The 24,451-nt window shown below is 48.9% G+C and overlaps 1 protein-coding gene across 1 annotated transcript in view; it reads right to left on the minus strand.

Moving 5' to 3' along the window:
* The window catches only part of SLC14A2 (solute carrier family 14 member 2), a 41,219-nt gene extending 17,455 nt beyond the window's left edge, over positions 1-23,764 (minus strand). Inside the window, exons 1-9 of the mRNA XM_069468033.1 lie at positions 23,591-23,764; positions 22,536-22,716; positions 21,356-21,545; positions 19,479-19,607; positions 15,174-15,366; positions 12,608-12,755; positions 11,056-11,190; positions 9,251-9,300; positions 8,558-8,732 (exon numbers count right to left, since the gene is read on the minus strand). Coding sequence (XP_069324134.1) covers positions 8,558-8,732; positions 9,251-9,300; positions 11,056-11,190; positions 12,608-12,755; positions 15,174-15,366; positions 19,479-19,607; positions 21,356-21,545; positions 22,536-22,716; positions 23,591-23,764 — 1,375 coding nt within the window. The remainder of the gene's footprint in view (positions 1-8,557; positions 8,733-9,250; positions 9,301-11,055; positions 11,191-12,607; positions 12,756-15,173; positions 15,367-19,478; positions 19,608-21,355; positions 21,546-22,535; positions 22,717-23,590) is intronic.
* Between the last annotated feature and the right edge of the window lie 687 nt (positions 23,765-24,451).

Below are 24,451 nucleotides of genomic sequence, written 5' to 3' on the forward strand. Positions count from 1 at the left end.
GAGGTGAGGTATGAGTCACTGTACCCCTGAAAGAAGCAAGACTCATCCTCATAGTAAATGCTTGAAATGTTCTCTTCTTCTGCACACAGCTCACTAGAGCCAATGGTTTCGCCTAGATTTCGTCTGTTTTGGTGTCTTTGGCTCACTCCATGGGGAAGACATCAATAATCATAAATGAGTTGCTACCTCATTTAACCTCATGATACCTCACGATAACATAAAAGAGGTCAAAGAGAGTACAAAGGTCAGAGCACCCCATCTATAACTGGGGTGACCCCTGATGGATTTTGCTCCAGAATAACTTTGCACTCTCTTTCCACTGTTCCTTCCCCAGCCCACACCCTCAGAATTGCGTCTATAGCATCCATCTCCCTGATTTTAATCTCTTCTCTTTCAATCCATTCTGTGCTTCAACTGCTAGACAGTATCATTATGTCACTCTCTTACCCAATACTCTACATGGATCCCTATTGCCAAGAGGACAGTGCTCAAATTCCTCTGCTTCACTTTCCAGATGTTCTACAATATGGCTAACTTCAGCATCCAGCCTCGTCCTTTTCCTTCCCAACCCACACCCTGCTGTGGTGCTCTGACTTTACCAATGGCCCTCTGTGCTTCCTCCATCCCTCTTCTTGCCTAAGTTCTATCCACTCTTCAAGGTCTGGTTTATGTTCTGCTCCCCCTATGAAGCCATCCTTGCCTTATTTGGCTATGTGGATCATTCCCTGCTTTGAATTCCCATTGCATTTGCAGAACGTACTCTAGACTACATCTTTTGAAGTTAGGGTCACAGTGGCTATATCGATCATTTATATTGATCATTACAATGCATATAAAATTATTCAATAATTGCTTTCCAATCTAATGAAAACACTTGGAATTATCGATTCCAAGTATTAATAGAAGGGGTACAACAAGGCCAAGGTGTTGACAGTAGGTAGAGGCCTGGCCATGGGCACACGATGGCTTTCCTTCAGCAAGTTCACCAAGGCCCATATTCTCTGGTGCCAGTTTTGGAGGAGACCACATACCTTACAAGGCCGTCCATTACCTGATCATATAACTTTAATATCCTGGAATATTGATCCTTATGGCATGGCTATTTGTCTTCCAGAAACATCCACTCTTGGTAGCTACACAAAATAAGTCTATAGTAATCTGAGTATGTAAGAGAGGGACACTGCAGAGATGCCAGGATGTTAAGATGTTTTTGGATATTGGATGATCCAGTTCTACTGGTGTGTCTGAGGAAGGGCTGTTGGCCCAAAAAGCCTGGAGCACATGCCTTTACCCTGGAAGCAGCAGTAATGAATTGTGGGCAGAAGGCATTGGACTCTATTTCATTAGCCAGAGGTTACATCCCAGAGGCTCAACTCGGCACGGTACTGCCCTGGAAACCAGGCTGATATGAGAGCGGTGGGTCATAGAGTTGTAGAAAAGATAACAAATGAAATGAAGTGGGTATGGGGGTGGCAAGGGCTCCGGGTGTGTGAGTTAGGCGCCTGGACTTTTGCTCAGGCTCTTTTACCACCTGGGCAAGTCTCTGGACAAGCTGTGGTTTCCTCATCTATAAAATAAGAGGTTTGAACTATAAATATTTAAGAGCTTTTCCAGCTTGAAGCTTCCAAGATCTAGATTCTCTCTAGAGTTCTTAAGTAAGGTTCCCGCCCCAGGACTGTCTTCACCAGACACGGCTCAACAGAAGGAAGAAACAGATCAAAGACAGCCTTTCTTTCTTCTCTTCCTTTGAAAAGCCAGGTGGTCCTGTTGGCTGGGGAGATGGGGCCTCCATGGTTGTTTCTCTCCCCCAGGACCTCTTACCTTGGCTCCTTTCGATTTCCTGCACAGGCTGGAGGAATCTAGACCACTGGGACTTGGGAAGACACTTCCTTCCGATGGGGCGGCGTCTCTGGTCCTCAGCTCCAGGTGCGAAGACTTCTCCTAAACCCAAACCCCTTCACTGCCCTAAGCCCCCCAGCCCATCCTCCGGCTGACTCTCTGTAAATTCACTGACTTGCATTCCCTAAACCTATGCCTGGTGCACGTCTGCCCGTTGAGAAAAGGTACCATGGAGGAGGAGAGCGAAGGAAGACAAAGCTCCTTCTGCAGCTCGTCCACGCTCTCTCTGGCCTTCCTTCCAAAAGACTATCTCCCAAGTTCCCTGGGGAAGACTAGCTCCAGCTGCCTTGGTTCCAACACCTGGTTGGATCAAGCAGGTTTCCTTAAAAGGGCAGAGCTGGGGACAGTCTAGTAGCTGCCCTGCAGTCCCTCAGGTTACCTTCTGGCTACACCTCTCTTTAGAATTCTCACTCCAGCATTGGCATTTAAAGCAACTATCCAAGTGTTGTCTCCCCGGGGGGCCAATTTGCCTTCCAATCTCAATAAGTTCCCTTAATTCCCCATCCAGGCAGGGCACAGCCTGGGGAACCGTATTGCCATCAGCGTCTGGATGGAAATTTCTGCACAGCCCAATCCTAGACACTGTCTTTCTAGTTCTGTGGAAATTTTCAGAGCTTTCTTTCTTCTGATTCCTGCTGACCGGGGTCCTGAGGGCCTGGAGGCTCACTGTGGGACCCTCACAGAGCAAGAATCCTTGACCTAACCCTTGACTCCAGAAAGGACTCTGAGGTCTACATATATTAGGGAAGTTGGCCCTCCCAAGTCCCACGAGACCACAGGGTCTGGTGGACTGGAGTTTGGGGAGGGGGCCCAATCCAAACATGTTTTGTTTGGCTTTGGGAGTATGATGAGTCATGCACCTACCCCCGAACCCACGTACCCCCCCTACACACACGCACTCAGTGGTGGGGTGTGTGGTGGCCTACCCAGGTTCGAAACAAAACCTCACGCTGGGTAAATTAGCTACACCTGAGTAGACAAATGCCCCATCTGACGTCAAAGGCCCCTTCCCACCTTGCCAGGTGTTTTGGAACTGCCCAAGAGGGTCCTGTTCATGGAGGGCCTTCCAGGAAGGAAAGCAAACAAAGACGGTGGGAGGGGTCCAGCCGGCCCCCACATTCCAGGGAGAGGTGGGGATGGTGTGCACAGCAGCTCAGCTCCCCGCATGGGGGCCTGTCCTTAGCGTCCAAGTTCAGGACTGTGGCCTTCTCATTGTTTCCTTGTCCTCTGCCGGCTGGTCTGGCTCAGCCCTGGGTGCTTATCCCTTGCCTTTTTGCTCTGGCCTCTCCTAAGGGCTCCTGAACTTTCTGTGATGAGCTCACTCCAGCTACCTAAGTATCTACCAACCCCAGACACAACAGGGAGATGCCACCCATGAGCAATTTGAAAAGACAGGAGATGATTACTCCTTAAGAAGTCATTTGGGAAGCTTATGCAGGTTCCATGAGCCAAATGGAACCATGGCTCTTGCTAGTGTAGTGAGTATCTGTCACACATGCTCGACTTAGTGTGGAGCAGTAAGGTGACGTCCTGGAAAACAGAAGGCCATGATGGGATCTTGTCCCCAGCTGGTCCTACCAAAGGCTGGAGCTCAGATACCAAGGACTCTTCAGGAGATCGGTTTATGCCTACAGACTCTGGCCTCGCTCTGTCAGAATTCACTGCAGAATACAGTTTTCTTCCCAGTGCTCGTGGCTCCCTACAACTCTACATTTCCGGGCTCATAGAGGGAGGAGACTTGCACTGCCCACCAGGGGCTAAACTTGGGGAGGTCAGATTCCTTCAGGGGAGAGAACCCAAGTCCATGTGGAATATATGCGAGCCAGAGCTAGAAGTTCTGCAAGGAGCTGCTTTCTTTGCTTCATTCTACTCCAGCCGCCAGTGAGTGCTGCCATAGGAGGTGGCGGGGCCTCCTCCTTACCAATTCACAAAGGGTTAAAAAGGACTTGCCGCTCTCCCCCTAACCCCCTCCTTGGGGTCTTGGAATTTTTAATTCCACTTGGGGTAGAAAGGTTCCCTGTGGATTCTTCTATCTTCTCTGGATGGCTAGAGGCAGGAAAACCCAGGCAAGTCAAAAAAACCTCACATAAAATGGGATTGCCTTTAAAGTTGCCGAGTGAGACTGTGGTTTATTGAGTAGAAATCATGCCCACACTGAAACTGTCAGCCCCCACCTGATTTTACATTATAGCTGTCTCCAGGCCTTCACAACCTTTATGACCCAAGAAAGCAAAGCTCAGACTCCTATGCGAAGCACAGACAAACTGGGGCACACTCGTGTGATGGGACCATAAAGGCAGGCCAGAAAGACAGAGTTTCTCAGAGGGTTGACCAGAAGAAGAACCGCCCCCCAGAGGGGACAGTGATGGGAAGGAGAAGCTGCAGGCCAAGGCCCAGTCGAATGAGGTTGTCCCCCAGCTTGTGTCCACATAAACAGCCATGTTGAGCATTTGGGTAGTGACCACATGGCTAACTGGTCAAGCTCTAGGAAAAGCTGTAAAGGCACCAATGGTATATTTTTGGTACATATGGTTTCTATGTTCTTATCTTTTTGCCACTTTAGTGTTAGCTCCTCCTTACTGCTCTGCGGGAACTCAGGGCTATAGAGTCACAGAGGCTTGGAGTTGGAAAAGAGAGGCTGCAGGGGTCATCTGGTCTAGTCCACCCAAAGCAAGTGTCCCCAACCAGCCTCCAGGCCCTGCTCCTGCACTATCAGAGCAGGAAACTCAGGGCTTCATAAGATACCATTTCTCACATAACTTCTATTGTTAAAAAGCACCCCTCTCTGCTGATTCAAAGTCGGCCTGCTTAACTCCCATTTCATGGCCCTCGCTCTGTGCTCTGGAGTGATGCTGAGTGAGTTGACTTCTTCCACATGCCTTACTTCATACTGCAGACAGACCTTGCCCTAGCTCTTTCGTCTCTCCTCCAAGACAAACACAACCAGCTTCATCATCATTCCCTACGAGACAAGGGGGTGCCAGACCCAAATTCCCCCAGCTCAGCCTCATCTCAGCATCATGCCCACCTTTGCCAAAGACCCTCTCAAAATGTGCCACCCAGTTTTTCTTTGTGCTCTTCCCTCCATTGTTTTTTTTTTTTTTTTGGCAATCAAATCTATTCTCAGAAATGGCCCCTTCAACCTGAGATGCAAATGATTGGTCATGCTTACTGTGTCACATTCCCAGGACTACTTCCATTTTAACAGGTTCAAAGCCTCAAATTGAAGGGATGGCTGGGAATGGCTGGGCAGCAGGTAATGGAAAGAAAGGGGACAAGAGGGGAAGCGGCACAGAAATGTTCCTGGAACCCTTAAAGTCATGCCTGACACATTTCCTAAACAGAAAACTAACCTGACCAGATAATTTACTCAAGAAAAAAACTGGTGCTGTGACTGTGAGTGGGGTCAGGCAGTCTGCGGTACCAGCCTCATCTTCACCTCAGGTGAGACTACTCACCTGGCCAGGCAAATCCACATAAAATGAATACCTTGAAGTCAGAAACTGGTCTGATTCTTTCCTGGTCTCTCTAGCCCAGGTCCTGAGTAACATATTACGAGTTCTTCATGCAGTGTCTTCTGGATGAATGAATGAATGAGATCAGGCCATGAGGCCGAGTTTCTTGGCTCATGAAAGTTGGCAAATGGCCCTAGGCAACCAGCACAGAATCTCTTATTCTGAGGTGGAATAAGGCGAATTGGCAGAAGCTTTGGGGCCACAGATTACTAGAAGCTGTGTCTGATTTTTGTAGCAAGAGAAGATAAACAACAACAAAAGAATAATAAACACACATGGAGATCCAATTTCAGCCCCTATTCCAAAGATTTTCTGTAACCAAAAACCTGACTTTTGAAGTAAAAAAAAAAAAAAAAAAAAAAATCAGCTTATCTGTTGAATTGAAGGAAAGAAAGGTTCCTTTTGGGACCTGAATCAGTGGCCTGGAAGATCAAGTGGAAGAACCATCTCAAAGCAGAGCAAAAATATAAATGGTAAAAATTGTAAAGAAGAAGATACATAGCTTGAAACAGAGAACAAGAAGGCCTAACACATGGATGTAGGAGTTCCAGAGAGAGGAAAATACAGAGATGGAAGAAAAAGCAATAATCAAACAAATGTTAGAAGAAAAGTTGCTGGGCTGAATAAAGACTTAAGTTAGCAGATTGAAAGGCAGGATCAATGAGAGAAGACACACCCTTAGGCTTAACTTTGTAAAATTCCTGAACTCTAAAGATAAAAAGAACATCTTAAAATCATCTAGAAAGAAAGAAGAGGTTATTTACAAGAGAAAAATAATGAGATTTCTCATTCGTTACACTCAGAAGCCAGAAAATGAAGAAATGACATCTATAGACAACTGAGGGGAAAGGCCCCAAGGCAGGAACCCAACACCCCGCAAAATGCCATTCACCTGCCAGGGGAAAGAGTCTCTGTGGTCATGCAAAGAGTCAGAGAATATGTCACTCTTGTTCTCTCAGACATTACTTGAAGAAAATACTCAAGAAAGAGTTCTAAACCAGTAATAAATGAATCAGAACAGAGATCGCAAGACAGGGGAAGAAGGATAGAGGGAAGAGTGATTAGAGGTAACATGTTTAATACAAATGGTAAACTCCAAATGGACAACGATGGAATTACTGGAGATGTGTCATGTAGGGGCTCAGTAAGGATTTTTGTAAAATGGAGAGGCATATTGCAAGGGGAAAAAAGTAAAAATGATAAATGATGTTAGCAAAATCTGGGGGCGGGAGATGGCTGGAGAAGTAGAAGTGTTTTAGGGACTAGGGCACTGGGGATGGGAATAGTGAAAATATTTAAAAGGCCTTAATTCCTCAGGGTGAGGAAGGAGCATTAGAAAAATGGGGTATCTTGTCAGAGAAAACTATTTGGCATCTTGTTTCTATAAAATAAGAGAGAAATAGGTTTTGATTATGAGTGTTGGAAAGGGGCAGTAATCACTACTGGAAGAGAAAACAAGAGTAAACCGTCCACATTAACAAAGGGAAGAAAGAGATTATAACATGATCAAACTTGCAGAATGAGAAAAATGCGATTCACGCATTGTAGGCTGGCGAGACCACCGGACCCTCACACGCCCGTCCATCCCTGAGGCTCTCTAAATCTCCCTGCTCTTCCTGCCTAGAAACTCCAGTGCTGAAGGGCCATGGTTTTTTCTTCCTCCCATGGTGGTGTGGCTTCTGGCAGATGGGAAAACACACAACAGAGTGAGAGGTTGGAGGAGGGTGAGCCTTGGGATCCCAGACATTTACATGGAGGTATAAGTCTGCACCCCGCAGTGGCTGTTGCTGGGTCTGCCAGTTCTCTGAAAGAGACTCAGAGAAGCTTTTCCTGATTCAGGTCATCCCAATCCCACTTTTTTGGGCATCCTCTATTTCCTGAGAGTCCTCACACTGTCACCCAACATTTAAAATGCTTTTGTGGCTCTGTTGTAAGGGGCCTGGTGGTGTCCGTTTGGGCTTGCAGACTGCCCACTGGTCTCTCACCATTATTATGATGATAGTGCCTATCAGGGATCAGCAGACTACAGCTTGTGGGCCAAATCGAGCCCACTGCTTGTTTAATAAAGTTTTACTGGACCATAGCCCTGCTCATTCATTTACATATTGTCTACGACTACTTTTACGATACAATGATAGAGTTGAGACTTTGCAGAAGAGACTGTATGGCCTCCAGACCTGAAAATATTTACTCTCTGGCCCTTTCACAGAAGAAAATTTGCAGACCCCTGATCTATACATTTTAAAAGATTGAATGCAAGCTGTTGACTATAGTTGGGAAGCCAAATTATAAAATTCGCAGATAATTGTTTGTCCTTCTATAGTCAGAGCTAACCATTTAAGTATCACAGACCTCATAAAGCCTCCAGCATCCACAAGCTAATAGAAAAATGAAGTAAGTTTATCAAGCTTTTCACATGCTGAGCTCAGGTACTTTCCTTAAGTGAAATCTCTGCTCAGAGTTGCTGGTTTGATCTAAATCAAGAAATGCTTATCCTCCATAAGAAAGTCATATACAGGATTCTAACATGGTAGTTCCTCCCTGCTGTGGAATCTCACCTTGCCCTTTACTAAGACCACTGAATGTTCAAGACGACTTATTTAGACATTTCCAGTGCCCCAACTGTCCCTGTTTTAACTTTAAAACTCCATCAGTGTGAAACTCCTCTCTTCTGAATTAAGTGCCCATTGGCCACCAATTTGGCCACTGGGACACCTTCACTTCCTAGCACACGTGTCCCCTGACTTCCATCCACGCCGTGTCAGCCCAGGAGCCACTCAGCAAGTTCAGTTTTCTGGAATCTATTATTTAGTTGAACATGCCAAAAAGATCACCTCTGTATTATCTTCCCAAAGGACTAAATAGTGTTTTTGCTATAAGTCAACAACACTTAAAACACACTCCTTCCTTCTAACTCATCACCAGCTTCCTTTAATGTCACACAATGGACAGTTCCAGAGATTTGGGCAGAGGGAGAAAATCAGCTTCAGACACAGGGAGTTACAGGTGTGTTTGGGTCTCTACAAGTGCAAGGAGAGGCAAAGAAGGTGAGTGCTGTGGCTGATCGACCCAGAGTGCAGAACGCAGGGAGCAGACACCCGGTCCAGGCAAAGAGCATTGCTGCCTGGAACTTGGCTAGTCACCACTGGGGGACTTCTCTTCTTCACTGCTTTTCACTGTCAGGTAGTAGACGCGGTTGGCCTCCGGGTAGGTGACTTTGCTGAGCGGGAGCTTGTAGATGGCGGGGTTGTTGGTTGTCAGGAGCAGGAAGGTGAGGGTGGCGAAGCAGAAGGGCCAGGTGCCTGGTGGCACACCAACCTGGAAGGAAAAACACTGGGGTCTGAAGAATGTTCCCAGGCTTCTCTGTTGGGCCAGGGATCCCCAGGAAGAAAGATGTGATGGGGCTGAGGATGGAGATGCTCCCCCAGTTGAAGGCATTGGCATTCTTGGATTCAAAACATTGGAGTAGTTGCTCACGGAATTTGAGGGGTTGGGACACAATCAGAATCTTTCAAGAATGGAGCTGAAAATTGGGCTGAGGATGGTCCCAGCCACACAGCCCCATCTGTCTGTGTTTTCTACTGCTAGTTACATGGTGATTTCTTTCTTTCAATGCGCGCGCACACACACACACACACACACACACACCCCTTAGAGGCACATATATGCAATTGCCAATCCTTCCCTGGACAAACCCTAGATAAATGTTGGCAGGGGCATTGTGTGAGTACCAGCTACCATTACCCACTCAGGATTGTTCCACGAGACCCCAGTTGTCTGGAAGCTCTGGCTGGGGAAGACCCCCTGGGGCAGTGTTGAGGAGAATGCAGACTTACCACCGACATGATGTTGGAGATGGCTGCTCCCATGTACGCACAGAACAGGGCTGTGGAGGAACAAGGACATTCAGAGTTGGCGTCCCAGAGCCTGACCCTCACTCCTCCCCAGCCACTGCTGTAGCAGAACAGGGAGCCCAGACCAAGAGCAGGGGTCCCGCCCTCTCTCCTGCAGCCTCAGTGTCTGCACCATGCCTGACATCCGGCATGCTTGCCTGGTACTACGAATTACCTCTGCATTCTCTGGAGGCAGAGATGAAAGGTCATATACCCTTTTATCCCTTCCTCACTTCCGTGGTGGCCTTGCATAGAATCAGAGGTCAAAGTCATGTTTTGCTTGTCCACACTGACTTTAGGGATGGGCTAGCACAGGCTGGATCATGGTCTGTCAGAGGGAGAGGGGTCAGACTATAGGAGCTCCTACTAAGGGCCCTCCTGTACATGATTCTGAGCAGCTGTGATGCGGTTTAACGCTCACCAAGTCTCATCAGGGCTGAACCTTATGGGATCCCAGAGCCAGGCAGGGGGTTCCCCGTGGGAGCTGGGCCCTGAGGACAGTCAGCAAAGCTGGGCCGCACCACTGGTGCCTCTGGACGAGCTCCGTCTGTGCTGCACCTTGCTCACTGTCCCTCTCTGTCCAGAACACCCTTTCCCTCTCTCTGTGCCAGCCCAGATCCTTACCTGGAAGGGCTGAGATAAACCCCAGCCTCCCCCCATAGCCCTCCCAATGGGTTCCAGCCACTGGAATCTGCCACTTCTCTGAAGGCCAAAGGAAGTCACAGTCTGAACCTCAAAATATCTGGCACTTTTGACTTGACTAACGTTTACTGGGCCTGCTGTCTCTGTGCCCAGCCTCGCGCTGGCTTCTGAGGGAGTACAAGGGGGACATGGAAGCCATCCACAGTCCCCATGTAGAAGTAGGAAAAACAGAAGAAAAGCTGTTCTGGATGCTCTTCTGCCCTTCCTTTGTCTCTGGTTTTATTCCTAAAGTCCTGTCCTGCTGTTTCCAGAGAGTGTAACAACGCCAGCAGGGGAAGGCTGGGGGAGATGGGGCTGGGGGCCGACCCTCCCTTTTGCCATTAGGAGCTGTGTTCTAGGACAGGTGAATTGGCCTTCTGAGTCCCATTTCCTTATCTGTAGAATGGGCCTGACTAGCGATGCCTGGTGATATTCTTGGGAGGATTAAGCGAGCTCATACGCTTATATAACACAGCTGGGTGCAGGTCTACACTAAGAACTGTGGGCAGCTTTCCTCTAGGTAGTGCATTCTCCATTTCCTCAGTAGAAATGGGGCTTCCATACTGCTAGGCTATGATATTCAGTGCTCCCGGGTACATCAACTCACTGGGTCCTTTCAACAATTTTTGCAGGCATCACAGCTTTAATAATTATTCGTGCAATTCTCTTTGGCTAGACTGTGGCTTCATGAGGATGTGGTCAGCATGGTATCTGCCATGCCCAGCCCAGGCCCTGGCTCTTACATGGTACCCTATAAACAGTTGCTGAGTGAAGAGTTACAGAGTGCAGGATTGCTGCCATTAGCATACAAAGAGGTGCACATGTGACTTCCTTGTAAACTTTATGACATTGTGTAAGTGTAACAGCATAAGGTGATTGTGACTGTGTTTGACAGCGGAGGAATCTCACATCTTCAGCTATGAAAGGCATCCCTGGCATGAGGACCTGAGCCACTGGCCTTCCTGTCACTCTGTTCAGTACTGATGAGTGGTCACCATGGGGTTCACATGACCAAGGGGGTAAGGAATAGCCAGGGTGACCTGGTTGTTGGATTCCCAAACACCTACCGCAGACGAGGGCCAGCAGGTGCGTCTGCCAGGTGAGGGCGTAGAACATGCCCCCGATGGCGATGCAGGAGAGGACGCAGTTGTAGCTCCAGAGGCCCAGGTACACCGTCTCGAAGGGCGTGGCCATCGTCAGGGCTATGGGACAAGGTATGGTTTTTCTAGCTCATTCTGGGTCACAGAACAAAGGCTGGGGTGCTAGCTCTCAGGGTGGCCTCCTGTTGCTCACCCCACACCTCCAACTCTGCCCAGCAAAGGAGCCTCTGCAAATAGCATCTGGTCTGAGGAAACCAGCAATGAGAAGAGAGCAGTGGTTTCCAAACCGTTTTTCAAAACCATAGGTTTCACAAAGAGGAGTGACTACTTCCTCCTGGGTGAGAAGGGGCCAAGGAGGTGGGACTCCAGGCCCTTCCCTACCAATCTGGCAAGAGCAACTGCATTTTTAGCAGGAAAGATTTCAATTTAGAAAAGTTCTGTTTCAAATAGTTCAGAAAAATTATGAATATACTCACATAGGTATATACGCAGATAGAGGAATGATACGGCAAAAGGGAGGAGATGTGAACACTAGGAGAATCTGGGTAAAGAATTTATGGGTGCCTCTTATGTTACTTTTATTTTTATAATATTTTGATGAACTAAAATGATTTCCAAATAAAAAATATTTTTAAAGTTCTGTTTCCAAAAAGTTTTTTTTTTTTTTTTGAGACAGAGTCTTGCTCTGTTGCCCAGGCTAGAGTGCCGTGGCGTCAGCCTAGCTCATAGCAACCTCAAACTCCTGGGCTCAAGCGATCCTCCTGCCTCAGCCTCCCAAGTAACTGGGACTACAGGCATGCGCCACTATGCCTGGCTAATTTTTTCTATATATATTTTTAGCTGTCCAAATCATTTCTTTCTATTTTTTAGTAGAGACGAGATCTCGCTCTTGTTCAGGCTGGTCTCGAACTCCTGACCTCGAGGGATCCTCCCGCCTCGGCCTCCCAGAGTGCTAGGATTACAGGTGTGAGCCACCACTCCCGGCCCCAAAACGTCTTTGAAAAACACTGGAAGAAGTGAAAACAGGCTCCTACTCCCAGCGTCCCTACACCAATTTCTGACTCTACTGTTGGAAAGAGCATATTTGTGAAGGTGTCTATGTACATATCTGCATATGTAGAGATATTAAATCACATTTGTCAAATGGCAATCTAATTTTTAAGAAAACTTTTCCTATTTAGCTTTTCCCAAATTTCAAAGTGCTGGGCCATTTATACCCCAGCTTGGTCTTGGCTACTGCCCCTGACCCTGACCCCGTGCCCCTCCTCCACTCTCAGTTCCAGGGCTCAGTGTGTGCCCACCTTGGTCTCCAGTCCCCTCACATCTCTCCACAGGTCCTACTACTGCAATCTGCTCCTTTTGGAGACTCAAGAAAGGGAAAAAGAAGTCCCTACCCCTGACAGTGTTTTAAAACTCCAATGAAGAGAGTAAGTCTAGAACACTTGCTGCGTGCAGGGGGGAAATGCCCTCAAGAAAGTTATCCCAAGGATGTCTCTGCAGAGGGCCGCTTCCGTCCTACCTGCCAGCATCCCCACGATTGAGCCAATGGCCGCGTGCAGGCAGATGAGTGGCGAGCAGATGAACAGGGCCACCAGGAACACGCCGCCCGTCCAGGGATTGTCACAGCCGTATATCTGGCCGACCCCGATGGGGATAGCTTGTAACAGCTGCAAAGTCAAGAGAACAGAGGTCACGGGGGGCATAAGCAATAACGCAAAGACCAGGCCGAGGGGCCAGATGTGAGCCGTTCCCGGGTGCGTAATGGGGCGGAACGGGAGGATGACTGTGCCCTGCAGCGTGTGCGAGAACACGGGAGGCATGAGCTGGAACAAACGGCTCCTCACTCCACCACCTAGCAGGCATCTGAGCACCCCTCATGCAAAGCCGGGGCCCCAACACGGGGGCTGGGCATGGAGGAACATAGGGCTTCTGCTCTGAGAGCAGAAGCTTTGAAATCCTAGAAATATTTAGGTATGGCCTAAAGAGCTTTGTCCTCAAAGAGGTTATATGACCTGGTCATGAGAAAAGAACTATAGAATTTTACAGCTGGAGGATCACCTATGAGGACGGCCTCCTCGTGTTACAGAGGAGGATGCTGTAGCCCGGAATGAGGTCGTGGCATGCCGTGGTCACACAATGAACTGGTGCAGAGCCCCCCGGAAACTGGAGCTCCTCACTCGAGCCCAGAGCTCTGCCCACCCTTCCATTCTCCCTCCTTTCCTTTTTGCCCTCAAAGGACTGCAAAAATAGGGACAATTCAGCCTGGCCAGAGAAAGGCCATCCGACATGACTGCCAAATGATTCATCCCCCATTCCAACACCGCCAAGCCCCCGTCAGGCTCAGGGATGTTTAGGCTTTGGGCCATTCTCCAGATGGCCACATACTATGAATCTTTCTGTGATGCTAAGGGCCCCTTGAGAGCAGGGGAAATGCCTCTCCTCCTTTCCAGGGGTCCCCAACCTCCAGGGAAGCACTGAACAGGCAGTAGCCACCAAAGAGGACCTGTCAACTGTGGCTTGATGGAGAGACGGTGAGGGTGGCAAAGACTTTAGACTTTAGGGGTCAAACTCAGAGGCTCTAGCCTGTACTTGCCATCAAAAAGATGAGTAACCTTTGATCAAATCATTGACTGAAATGGCCTAGATTATTTCCAATATTCGTAGAATATTTCTAAAATTTCAGAAGGTCTAGAAGAAAATCCTTAAGCCCTGAAACCGCCAATGACAGTCTAGGGAGGAGGTGCATTCTGGTCCCCTCAAAGCTTTTGCTCTCAAAGCAGAAGCCATATGTTCCTCAGAAGCATCCATACCCAGCCCCTAAGTGGGGGGCCCTGGCTTTGCAGAATAAGCATATAATAGGTGCTTAATTAATAGGTAGTGGTTAGTTCAGGGGTTCCCAAACTTTGCTGTGCATTGGAACCCCTGGGATCTTTAAACAAATACTAATGCCTGGCCCTTCCCTAGACACTCTGGTTTAATTGATATGGGTGTGACTGGGCCCTCAGGTGAGTCTCATGTGCAACAGAGACCAGTTAAAGAAGATCTACTGTAGATGCTGGGAGTAATCGCGTTTCTTCCTTTGGAAGAAATTTTTTACTTTTTAACAACTTGATTTAATTTTGGGATCAGTGTGATTTCTTTAGGGAATAGTGCTTGAGGAGTCCCAGATAGCTTTTAAGCTTTTCCCACCTTTGTCTTTGAATGGGTGGCCTTTGTCTTTGATTGGGTGGCCGTTTAGTAACCAAACACTGTTTGGATCAGAGCCTGCAAACTTGTGAAAGGAATGGCAGTGTGGGTCCCGATCGTATTTATAGGAACCCTGAAAACACTTTGTACCAGACCAGAGAGCTCAGCTGAAATGCTGGGAACAGGCTGGAAGTCTACTCAATAAGACCCCACGTCTTGCTAACACCCGAGGAATGCGGGATGCTGCGGGGAGTCCACCTTCTACCTTTCCATCTGGGAGCTCGGGTTTTAAGCCCAAGCAGTCAGGAATGAGAGGAATGAGGGAGCAAGTGGCCTTGGAAAGGAGCCTGGGTTTAGAATGAAGCTTCCTCCGCCAGGATCCGTATGTATTTCAGCCAGGTGGGCTGTGCTCCCGCGTGGCCTGCCCTCTGTGCACGCTGCTCCCCAGGCCACAGCTGCCACTCTGCTGTGAAGGGCACTCAGGTGTGCTGTGGAAATTTACTGAGCACCTGGCCTCCTCCGCACTCCTTGTGATTCTCACGTAACAACAACAAGCTGGTTAAACAAAAAGGAAGTCCTTTTCCCCTGCTGTTTCACAGAGAAAGAGGGAAATGGCATTGATTCTTCAAAACCCAGATCTGGATGATGTGGAAGAGAAGGACACTGGTTGTCAGAGTGGTGGGCTGGGGGGTTGTTAAGAGGGTGAGCTTGGGCCTCAGGATACCCGGGTTTGGGTCCTACCACTTTTTAATTGTTTATTTTGAAGACGAACAGGAGGCATCTCTTCTCTGTGACCCATGCCACACTGGCCCCCTCAGGGCTGGGTTGTCCAGCCCAGCAGGGTGGAGGGGTGGCCAGGGAGCCTTTCTTCCAGGTGGTGCCACGTGTGGATAGCTTACCAAGGGCATCTCAATCTCCGTCCAGGTGATATTGGGCACTGAAGACACAGGCTCCACCAGGGTTGTGGGGAAGAAGAGGTTGTAGTGGCCCGTGGCCGCCAGGTACAGGGTTAATGCGATGTTGAAAGGCAGTGTGAAGACTGGGAGGTCCCACTTGCTGAAGATGGAATTCAAGGCACTAGAAAGAACTGGGCTGAAGAGGGCAGAGACACAGGGTTAGTCACCGTGACCAACCTTAGGTCTACACTGTCTCATCAGCTCTGGCCAATGTACCGTCCACTTCCCCTCTCCTAGCACAGCTTTCCTGGCTCCCTCAAGACTCTAGTGGTCCATTGATCTGGGAATGGGAATAAGGTGTTCAATTTAAGCTTACACCTTTGAGAAACAAATTTCAAAAATAACATAACTTATTTTGAATAAAATATTTTATGAAATAATCTATATATTTCCGTATTTCTTAAACTGAGAAAACTAAACACAATGTGATCTTTATAAAATGTAATGTATTGCCTTTGGATTATCAAGATGTACAATGACTATTATTCAGGCTGTGATAACATTTTGGAAGTCTGACCTTCTAGGAGGAGGCTGCTATGGCATGTAGGCGCCTTGTGGGCTTAGAGCCACCAAAAATACTTAGAGCTATTCTGGGAAATGCCAGGGGAAAATGGAACCTTCTGCTGTTTGTACCCTCTGTCTTCTTGGTCTCTTCCTTGGAAAGAGAATGGATTTTGGAGACAGATGGAGCTGAGTGCAAATCCTAACGCACGCGTCTACGTACAGGCTGAGTGAGACGTGTTAGGTAACTGATCTCACTCAGCGTCCGAGTCCTCTGGAGGGGACCAGCCACCCTGGACACCTCATACCCACATCTCACACACGCAGCAAGCTGCTGGGCAAATGTACAATCATGTGATCCAGTTCAATGGTCTCCCTTCGAGCAGTGACCATGAATCTCAAATGGGTGTTTAAGACCACCTGAAAGCCCTCCTACATGTCATCCCTCCCAAATGAACTCTCCACGTCCCTGAGACAAATATTTCACATTATCACCTTTCTTCTCAAATCTTAACTATCTGCTTCCCTTTCATCTCAGCCAACCACCTGGCTTTACTTTGTTAAGGACATAGAGGTGACAAGATGAGAAATGCTTTGTTTTCCCAGCCGTAAAATCCATGACCCACCTGCCCAGTTCCCCTGCATCCTGCCTCTCCACCTCTTTCAGAGAGTGGCAGTGGCCCTGCTCCTTCCCCAGGATGATTCTTCCCCCTGTGCTCTGGAGCCATCTGACTCAAGGACTTCACTCCTGCAATGTTCTCTCCTTTCTCCCCTGCAGCTTCAGTCTCTTCTCTGTCTCCGGATCATTCTCATCAGTATGTAGCATGCTCTGGTATCTTCTACCTTTAAGCATCCTCCCCTTTAGCCTGATGTCCGCTCCAGTGGTGGCCCCATTTCTTGCTCCCCTTCTCAGCAATGCCCCTCAAAAGGGCTGGCTTTCTCTGCTACCCCCAGTCTTTCTGCTCTTTATCTCTCTTATGCCCACTCCAATCAGGTATGTCCTCACTACTCCATGGAAATGGCTCTTGGCCAGTTCACCAGTGATATCTATCTCACCAAATCCACCGTTATTCCCTGTCCCTTTCCTTTGACAGTGGGGCCCACCCACCATATTGAAATATTTTCTGATTGGACTATCATGACACTGGACTTTCTTAGCTTTCTTCTCGCCTTCGCCTTCTTAGTTTCCTTTGGTGGTTTTCCCCTTCCTCTGCCGGACGCCTACATGCTAGAAGATCCTGTGGCTCTGTCTTTGTTCTTCTCTCTCCCTCTCTTTTTAAATCTTCTCTTTTGGGTGGTACCCTTTAGTCCCATGGATGAAAGATTCTCTATGCTTCTGCCTTCAAAAGCTCGACCATATCACTGTGTTCTGGATTTGTACATCCAGTTACCTTCTCAACATCCTTACTGGGAAGTCCAAAGTAGAATGTGTCCACATGGAACTCTTGATTTGTGTCTTATCCCCTCTACTAACCTGTTTTTCTCTCCATCTTCTCTGTCAACCCAGGTACTCAGACAAATCATGGGAGTATATTGGATTTTTTCCTTTTTTCTTTTTCACACTCCACAGCCTCCCTGCAAGTCCTGTTGCCTCTATCTTTCTTAAGATACACTCCAGACCCACTCACTTGTTGCCATGTTCATGGATCTCACCCTAGTCCAAACACTGGCAGACAATTGCAGGCTATTATAGCAGACGCTTCCAGTTATCTACTCTTGCTCCAGTTAAAACCTAGTCTCCATGCCGCAAGTAGAGTGATTTATTTAAATTTCAACCATATCCCATCATTCCTCTGCTTAAAACCATCTACCTGCTTCCCATCTCAGCTCTCACGGAAATCAAAAGGCTCACTGGGTCCAGGGGGTGTGCGTGGCCTGGCTCTGTCTCCTTTCTGCCCTCATCTGCCACTCCTTTGCCATTTACTGGGCTCCCCTCACTGGTCTTGTCTCTGCTTCTGGAACACATCACACCTCTGCGGTTGGGGTCTTTGCACACACTGCTGCTTCTGCCTGCAGCATCCTTCACCCAGATCTTCAGACGGCAGGTGCCTTCTTGTCATTCAAGTGATGGCTCACACGTCCCCTCTGCAGAGTGGCCTTCTCTGACCACCCATATCTAGAGTCACTCTCCGTCCCATGGACCCTGTTTTGCTTTCCTCAAAGCACTTATCACATCTTGAAGTGATCTCTTTTATTAACTAGTTTGTGAGTTTACTTCTATCTTTGCCAAGAAGAATGTAAGCTCCAAGCTCCCCAGCGTCTAAAATAGTCCTTGCACTCAACACATAGTTCCAGGCACTCAACAAATATTCATTGATTGGATAAATCTGGAAAATGGCACTACTATACCCTATGGGTTGAATTTCCAGGGCTACATAAATAGATTCATGAATGTACTGAAGTAGCACATTGCCCAGCTCAGCTCAGGCTGGGGTGCTCAGTGGTTTTTGTCTTTAAGTTGGGAAGTTGGGATGGGGGGTACTAAAGTCTAATTGCCACCCAGTGCAGAGTGGCTGAGGAGCTATGCTGAGGGGCCTAATCTCTGTCGTTACAAACCAAATGTATGCAAATGAAGACAAGCTCTCCCTTTCACACGGGGGCATGTGAGGGGCATTAGGAACATCCCCACAGAAATGACTGCCTTAGCTTTTTGTCCCAGTGGATTAAGAAAGAAGCCCTAAGAAGAAAAATAAATTGCCCAGAATGCTTAATGTAGTAATTTATTTGCAAGCGCTACTAAAAAGTAATGAAACAGTACTTAAGCTAAATTAAACTAACTGGTTTTAGGCACTCCAGACTTTGAAACCAAAGAGAGACATTTACTTTTTAGAGATGTTAAAAATAAATCACCATGTCTGATTTATCGCTGAGAGCAGGAATAAGTCACCACGTCTGAACGGAATGGGGGAACAGGGTGGTATTGACATGTGAAGTGAGGGGGTAGGGGACCGGGGTTGCCCGAGACAGTGAGGACTCTCCTGAGACCCCGAGAAACCCGGCAGACCTGCCATAAACTCGAGGGACCCGAGGACCTACGTGTAAATGGCCTAGCGCACCCTGCACTTGCTGAATATTGCTCCAAACTTCCTTTCATCTCGACCTTTTTATTTCATCTGCAGTATGAGGTGATTGCACAGCGAGATATCAACTGATACTTCTAGTTCAAAGATTTTACACTTTACATATAAACATTCTGCTTCAAGAAAGCTCTCTGCTTTTTATCACAAGTGAGTTTTTGGCTTTTGGGTCTCAGTTAGGCCACATAACAGACGATTCCCACACAACGTGGCGTGTAAGCTGCAGACTCTGGCTTCAGAATGTCAGCATCAGACACTTTCACAGAGTGGGACCTGGGGCAAGTGACAATCTCTGCGTGCCTTGGTCTTTCCTTCTGTAAGTTGTGTGCAAACGTAACCCTACTTGGCACTGTGTACGTCCTGCTTAGCACGGTGCCTGGCGTGTAGGAACAACTCCATAAATGTTGGCCTTTGTCATTAAGCCTGTCATTCAAGGAAGATTATCAGCACAATGAAAAACATGTGGTCTGCCGCTGCTTTAAAGAATCCCCAAACCATCCCCTTGTGTGGCAACAGAGCTCATGGATTTTCATGATGTCTTGCTAGACAAATCAGCTTGGCTGTGAGACACCAGGTCCCCGCCGTGTGCACATGCTGTTCCTGTCCGGTGTAAGACACAAGCACCACAGGGCCTTGAGGATCTGTGAGCAGAAAGAATGAGGCTCCTCACCAGGCCATGGCTGTGAAGGTCACAGGTAACAGAAGCCACCAGTAGTAGTCCAGCTTCTCCGAGAACACGGCCACCAGCAGTCCCACCAGCATCCCGTTGTACCCGTGCAGTCCTGAGGCGATGGCGGACCTGGGGACGAGGCAGAGTGACTTTGCGTTTGAACTTGGAGGTGCCCCTCCCTCCTGGTGCTCTGAGAATATGCTTAATTTAGATGATTCCTTTAATAATGAAGCATGGAAAAAAGTCAGTTCAGTCAATGAATATCAGGCAGCCACACAGCTGCCGGCACCTTCCTAGATGACAACACACATACACCTACGCACGCCTACGCATACACACACCCTTGTCTTGCTGATCTATAATTAAAATTACGCACCTTTGTCTTATCTGTGGCTAAGTTCCCCTTTGCTTTTCAGGGGAGTCTCAGACTGCTAAGAGTAGAGGGAAATCTAACAGAAACCTGAGGTGTGGAGGTGTGGATGTGTGACACAGGGAAGTTGTGTGTGTGCACGTGTGTGCGTACACGTGTGTGTGTGTGTGTGTGTGTGTGTGTATAAGATTACTACTGCTGCCCTGAGTTCACCAAGAGGCCTCTGGCCACATTGTCCATGCAGGTGCCGTGATGGGGACAGCGTGACCTCGAGCACAGAAGATAGATGGGGATCACGCATCTGAGCCTGAGTCTTGCCACCCACTGGCTGTGGCACCTTCGGAGAGCACCTGTCCCCTCCCCCCCATCCCTGGTCTCCTTTCCCTCATTGCAGGATGTGAGCTCTGCTGCCTTCTCTGTCTGCCTCGTAGGGTAGGAGTCACATGTAACAAAGTGCAACAGTGGTCTTCCATCTTTCCCAGAGAATCCCATTGTAAGGAATTCATTTTATTAAACACATTAAAACTTAGTTCTCTCTCTCTCTCTCTCTCTCTCTCACACACACACAAATGAAACAAAAATTTCACAAAGTAATATTTACCTTGACTACATATGGATTACTCTAATTGGTTTTATTTTATATTTTGTTGTTTCAACTTTTTAAAATGCTGTTGACAATTAATTAATGATGTGCAAATGGGTTGGGGATCCTCAGATTTAAACACATGAAGATAAGGGCTAATCCAGTGTTTCCCAAACTCTGCTGCCCAGCAGAAGCACCAGGGGGAACCTTGTTAAAAACACCCCCTCCCAGACCCCCTGAGCTGGAATCTGTGCGGGAGGAAGGGGAAGCAGGCGGGGCTGAAGCTGAACGTGACTCTGCCCATCGGGAAAGTTCAGGGCCCACTGGAATAATACGTGGCAAAGTCTGAGGAAATGGTTGAATTCTACAAAATGCTAGTTGTTATTGCTACTTGATCTCACACCTGCCACGCAGGGCTTCGGCACAGCTGGCTCCTCCCCCACACCTGCCCCCTGAGTCCCACTGGCCCCCACTGGTCCCTTCCCTCCCTTATTGTCCTCCCCTCTCTTCTCGCCTTCTCTCCCATCCCCTGCCCCATCTTCCCCACACCTGGTGATGTCCGTCTCCTCTGAACCCGCGATTTTATGCCATCTTGTATTATTCTGAGACATTTCTTGCCTGTTACTCTTCTCTCCCTCAATTACATGGGAGGCTCCATGAGGGAAGAACAGCTTAGGGCTTGCTCTGCACCTCCCTCAGAGGGAGTGTTTCCAGAAGGCTCTACAGTCAAAGGGAGCCTGGCACTGTGAGCAGGAGCAGTTTAATTCTGCAAGGGCTGCCAGTGACCTGTGCAAATTGATACCCAGGAGACTTGGTCTGGCTGGTAGGATAAGGCTGGCTGGTCACTCAGGCAAACACGTCTGCACCTGTCTGCCCGAAACATCTTGCCAAAAATGCAGCCCCCTCCCACAGAGAGGGACCCACCTGTCCTGGCTCAAGATGAGGGCAGCTAAGGTCGAGGCCACAGTCCCCAGGGCCCCAGCAATGGTCCACCAGGGATTCTGGATCAGGAGCCCGACGAAGATGATGAGCCCGCTGAGAGGGTTGTTGACGAGCATCACCTGCGCGGCCCCCCTCAGGACCCAGTTTGTGAACTGGAGGGCCAGGTGCTTATCTGGAAGAGACCAAGAGCCATCAGCAGGTCAGCCCCGCTGATCACTGGTTGGCATGGCAACCAAGGCAAACAGGGATGTGCAAGTCAGGACATTTCCCCTCCTTCAGCCTGTGGGGGGGCATGGGGTGGGGGGTACTGGCACCCAGCCCAAGTCTCCGAGTGGCCCAGCAATCACTCTGCAGTGGGTGGTAGTTCTTGCCATGCAGACAGCGGTGTCGTGCTGAGACCAATTTAACGCCGTTCCAGCCATCAGCTTGGCTGGCGAGGAAGCCCCAGAAGCATTCCAAGGGAAATTTATTGGTCCACAAGAAGGGGTGGGGAGGGAAGGAAACTCTTTTTTTGTAGTGCTGGATGACTCAGTTGAGGGCTGGTATCTGAGCAGCAGAGAAAGTGGCCCAAAGAAAAGTAGCCGGGCAAGAAATCACTTTAGCCCAGCTGTGAAAATCAGTTCTGAGTCAGGGCCTGGAGGAAGCCAGGTGTAGGAGAGAGGAGGTATATTCTGCCTCTCTGGTTTCCAGGACAACCTGTGCAGGTGGGGGTGAAAGTGGGAGAGGGGAGGGTATGATGTTGGTTGCAGCATTTAGTGAAGGAAGACGTTAAAACGAAAGAACTCTGAGACTTGGGGAAGGGTGATGCCAATATTTTCTTGGCACATAATAGGTGCGTAATAAATGGCCATGGAACAAGTGAAGGAATGGCCATTCAGCTTGCCTGGGAAATGGCTTGTGTGCTGCTAATGGGGAGGGCTTATATCTATTTCATGGAGGCATGAACAAGTTGCAAAGAACTAAAATCAGTGAAATGTGCTGAATTCTGAAACCATGAGAATTCCGGGGCAGTAGGGTGTATGACACCCACCAGAGCCAGCCCAGGGCTGCGGCCCCCCAGCTGTGGGAGCCTTCCCTGCGAGGGAGCAGCTTCCTCCGCCAAACTAGAGGGCGGGCTGAGCCCCTGGCCTGGGGGGCTGCCTCCCCTTGGGCGCTCGCCTACCTTCCAGCCAGCTGCTGTACTCCTTCATGTCGCCCGTGAGGTAGCCCACCACTTGGGAGAGGCTGATGCCACACTGGCCTGCGGAGCCTGGACGGGCCACGTCACTTTCTCGCCGTTTACTCCTTTCAACGGGCTTTTCAATTTTCACAACGTGACTGTCTTCGTTGGATGACCGGAGATCCTTTCAGGAGAAGCCATAACGAGAAAAATAACACCGCTTTCTGAGAGCAGAGGCATTTGGGGACAGAGGGGACAGTCCAGTTTTTTGATAATAAAGAATCCTGAGACAACGGGTGAAACACATGCCCGTTGTCTGATGCTGTGTGGAGTGCCCCGTGCCGCTAGCTGCCCTTCCCGGGAGACTGTGCATTCTTCACAGCAGGGTGTCCTGATCCTTTGTGCCACGGGCCCCTTTTGGCGGTTTGGTGAAGCCCATGCACGTCTTTCCAGAATAATATTTGTAAATGCAAAAATAAAACAGATTGCAAAGAAAACCAACCATACTGAAATGCCATTATCACAATACTAAAAAAAAAAATCGTGACATTATGCATATGTGTGTCAGATCCGGCGCCTATTATAATTTCAAGGTGGGGATGAGTGAATACATGAAACCTCCTCGGCCCAAGTCAGGACAGCTCTGCAGGGCTGTCCCAGCCGTCTCGTGTCCCTCTCCACTGTGGCGGTGGCAGCCAGTCTGCCTCCGTGCTTCTGTGTTCAGAGAATGCTAATGGCCTGCGAGTTAGCAAAGGCCTTGCTTTTGGAGACAATAGCGTGACGTGACGAGGAGGCGGGTTTAAAGGGGAAGATTCTGGAGATGGGTTGGAAGACTGGTGTGTGAGTGTGTGTATTCTCTACCTGTCCTTAACAGCATGTCTCACACGGAGCCACATTTTCTACTGAAGGCCACGTAAGACCCTTTGTGGCGTCACCACGTACTGACTGGGGGCCGTGGCACCTTCTCAGTGTCACAAGCCCATCGAGAAGCCGGAAAGGCAGCATCTTCCACCTTCCCCCTGTCCTCCCCACCCCTACCTGGGAGGGACATTCCTCACCTTTTCTTCCGGCATCTCCAGGAGGGGCAGAGCCGGGTGTGTGTCCTGGGAGGTTGAGGGCCAGCTGGGGCTGGTCAGCTCCGTCTCGTAGAGTTTGTACCTGCTGGAAAGAGGCTCTGGCAGGAGAGGGCTGCTGTGGCTGTCAGACATCTCCTTCAAGGGGTGGCCGCTCATCTACCGGGTGCCTGGTGAGCGGGAAAGGGAAGGGACTAGTGAGTCGGGACGGGGCCCCGAGGGACGCGGCGGAGGCTGGGCTGAGCCCCCAGGAGCGTGAGGTCTGTCCTGGGGTAGAGCAGTGACTCACACAGGACCTGCTGTTCTTGCAGCGTGCGCTGCCAGAGGGGCCGGGGGGGGGGGGGCATTCCTCCGCCCACGTGACCCTTACCTTTCAGAATCCCTCCCAGCCCCCCAAGTCCATTTCTGCTGTGAAGATTTCCCTCACCACTTAGTTAGAAGTCTCTCTTCTTTTTCTGGTCACTGAAATATTTTTTCTACCTTTCATATTGCCCTGTGTACCATCTTATCGTGGTAGTCAGGGGTGCATGACTCTCCCCTTTGTAAACACATGGATCCAGTATGACTGGGGGCTAAGAGAAGCAGATCCCTAACACGGGTGCTACCAGTCTTACACCCACCGCTGCAGACACCGCACAAGGATTGGACTCATAGATTCAATTGTCTACTCTACACTTGCACATGGATGTTCCAGAAGTAGCTTAAAGTTAATATGCTGAAACAACTCATAATGTTGCCTTCCCAAATCCCCACTTTTTCTCAGATTTCTCCTCCAAGCCATGCTCTGCAGGGCAGAGTTGCCATACTAACATCCAAATCCACTCGTGTCGGTGGATTAAAACCCTT

The sequence above is a fragment of the Eulemur rufifrons genome, chromosome 5, assembly GCF_041146395.1.
Source record: "Eulemur rufifrons isolate Redbay chromosome 5, OSU_ERuf_1, whole genome shotgun sequence".
Classification (NCBI taxonomy): Eukaryota; Metazoa; Chordata; class Mammalia; order Primates; family Lemuridae; genus Eulemur; species Eulemur rufifrons.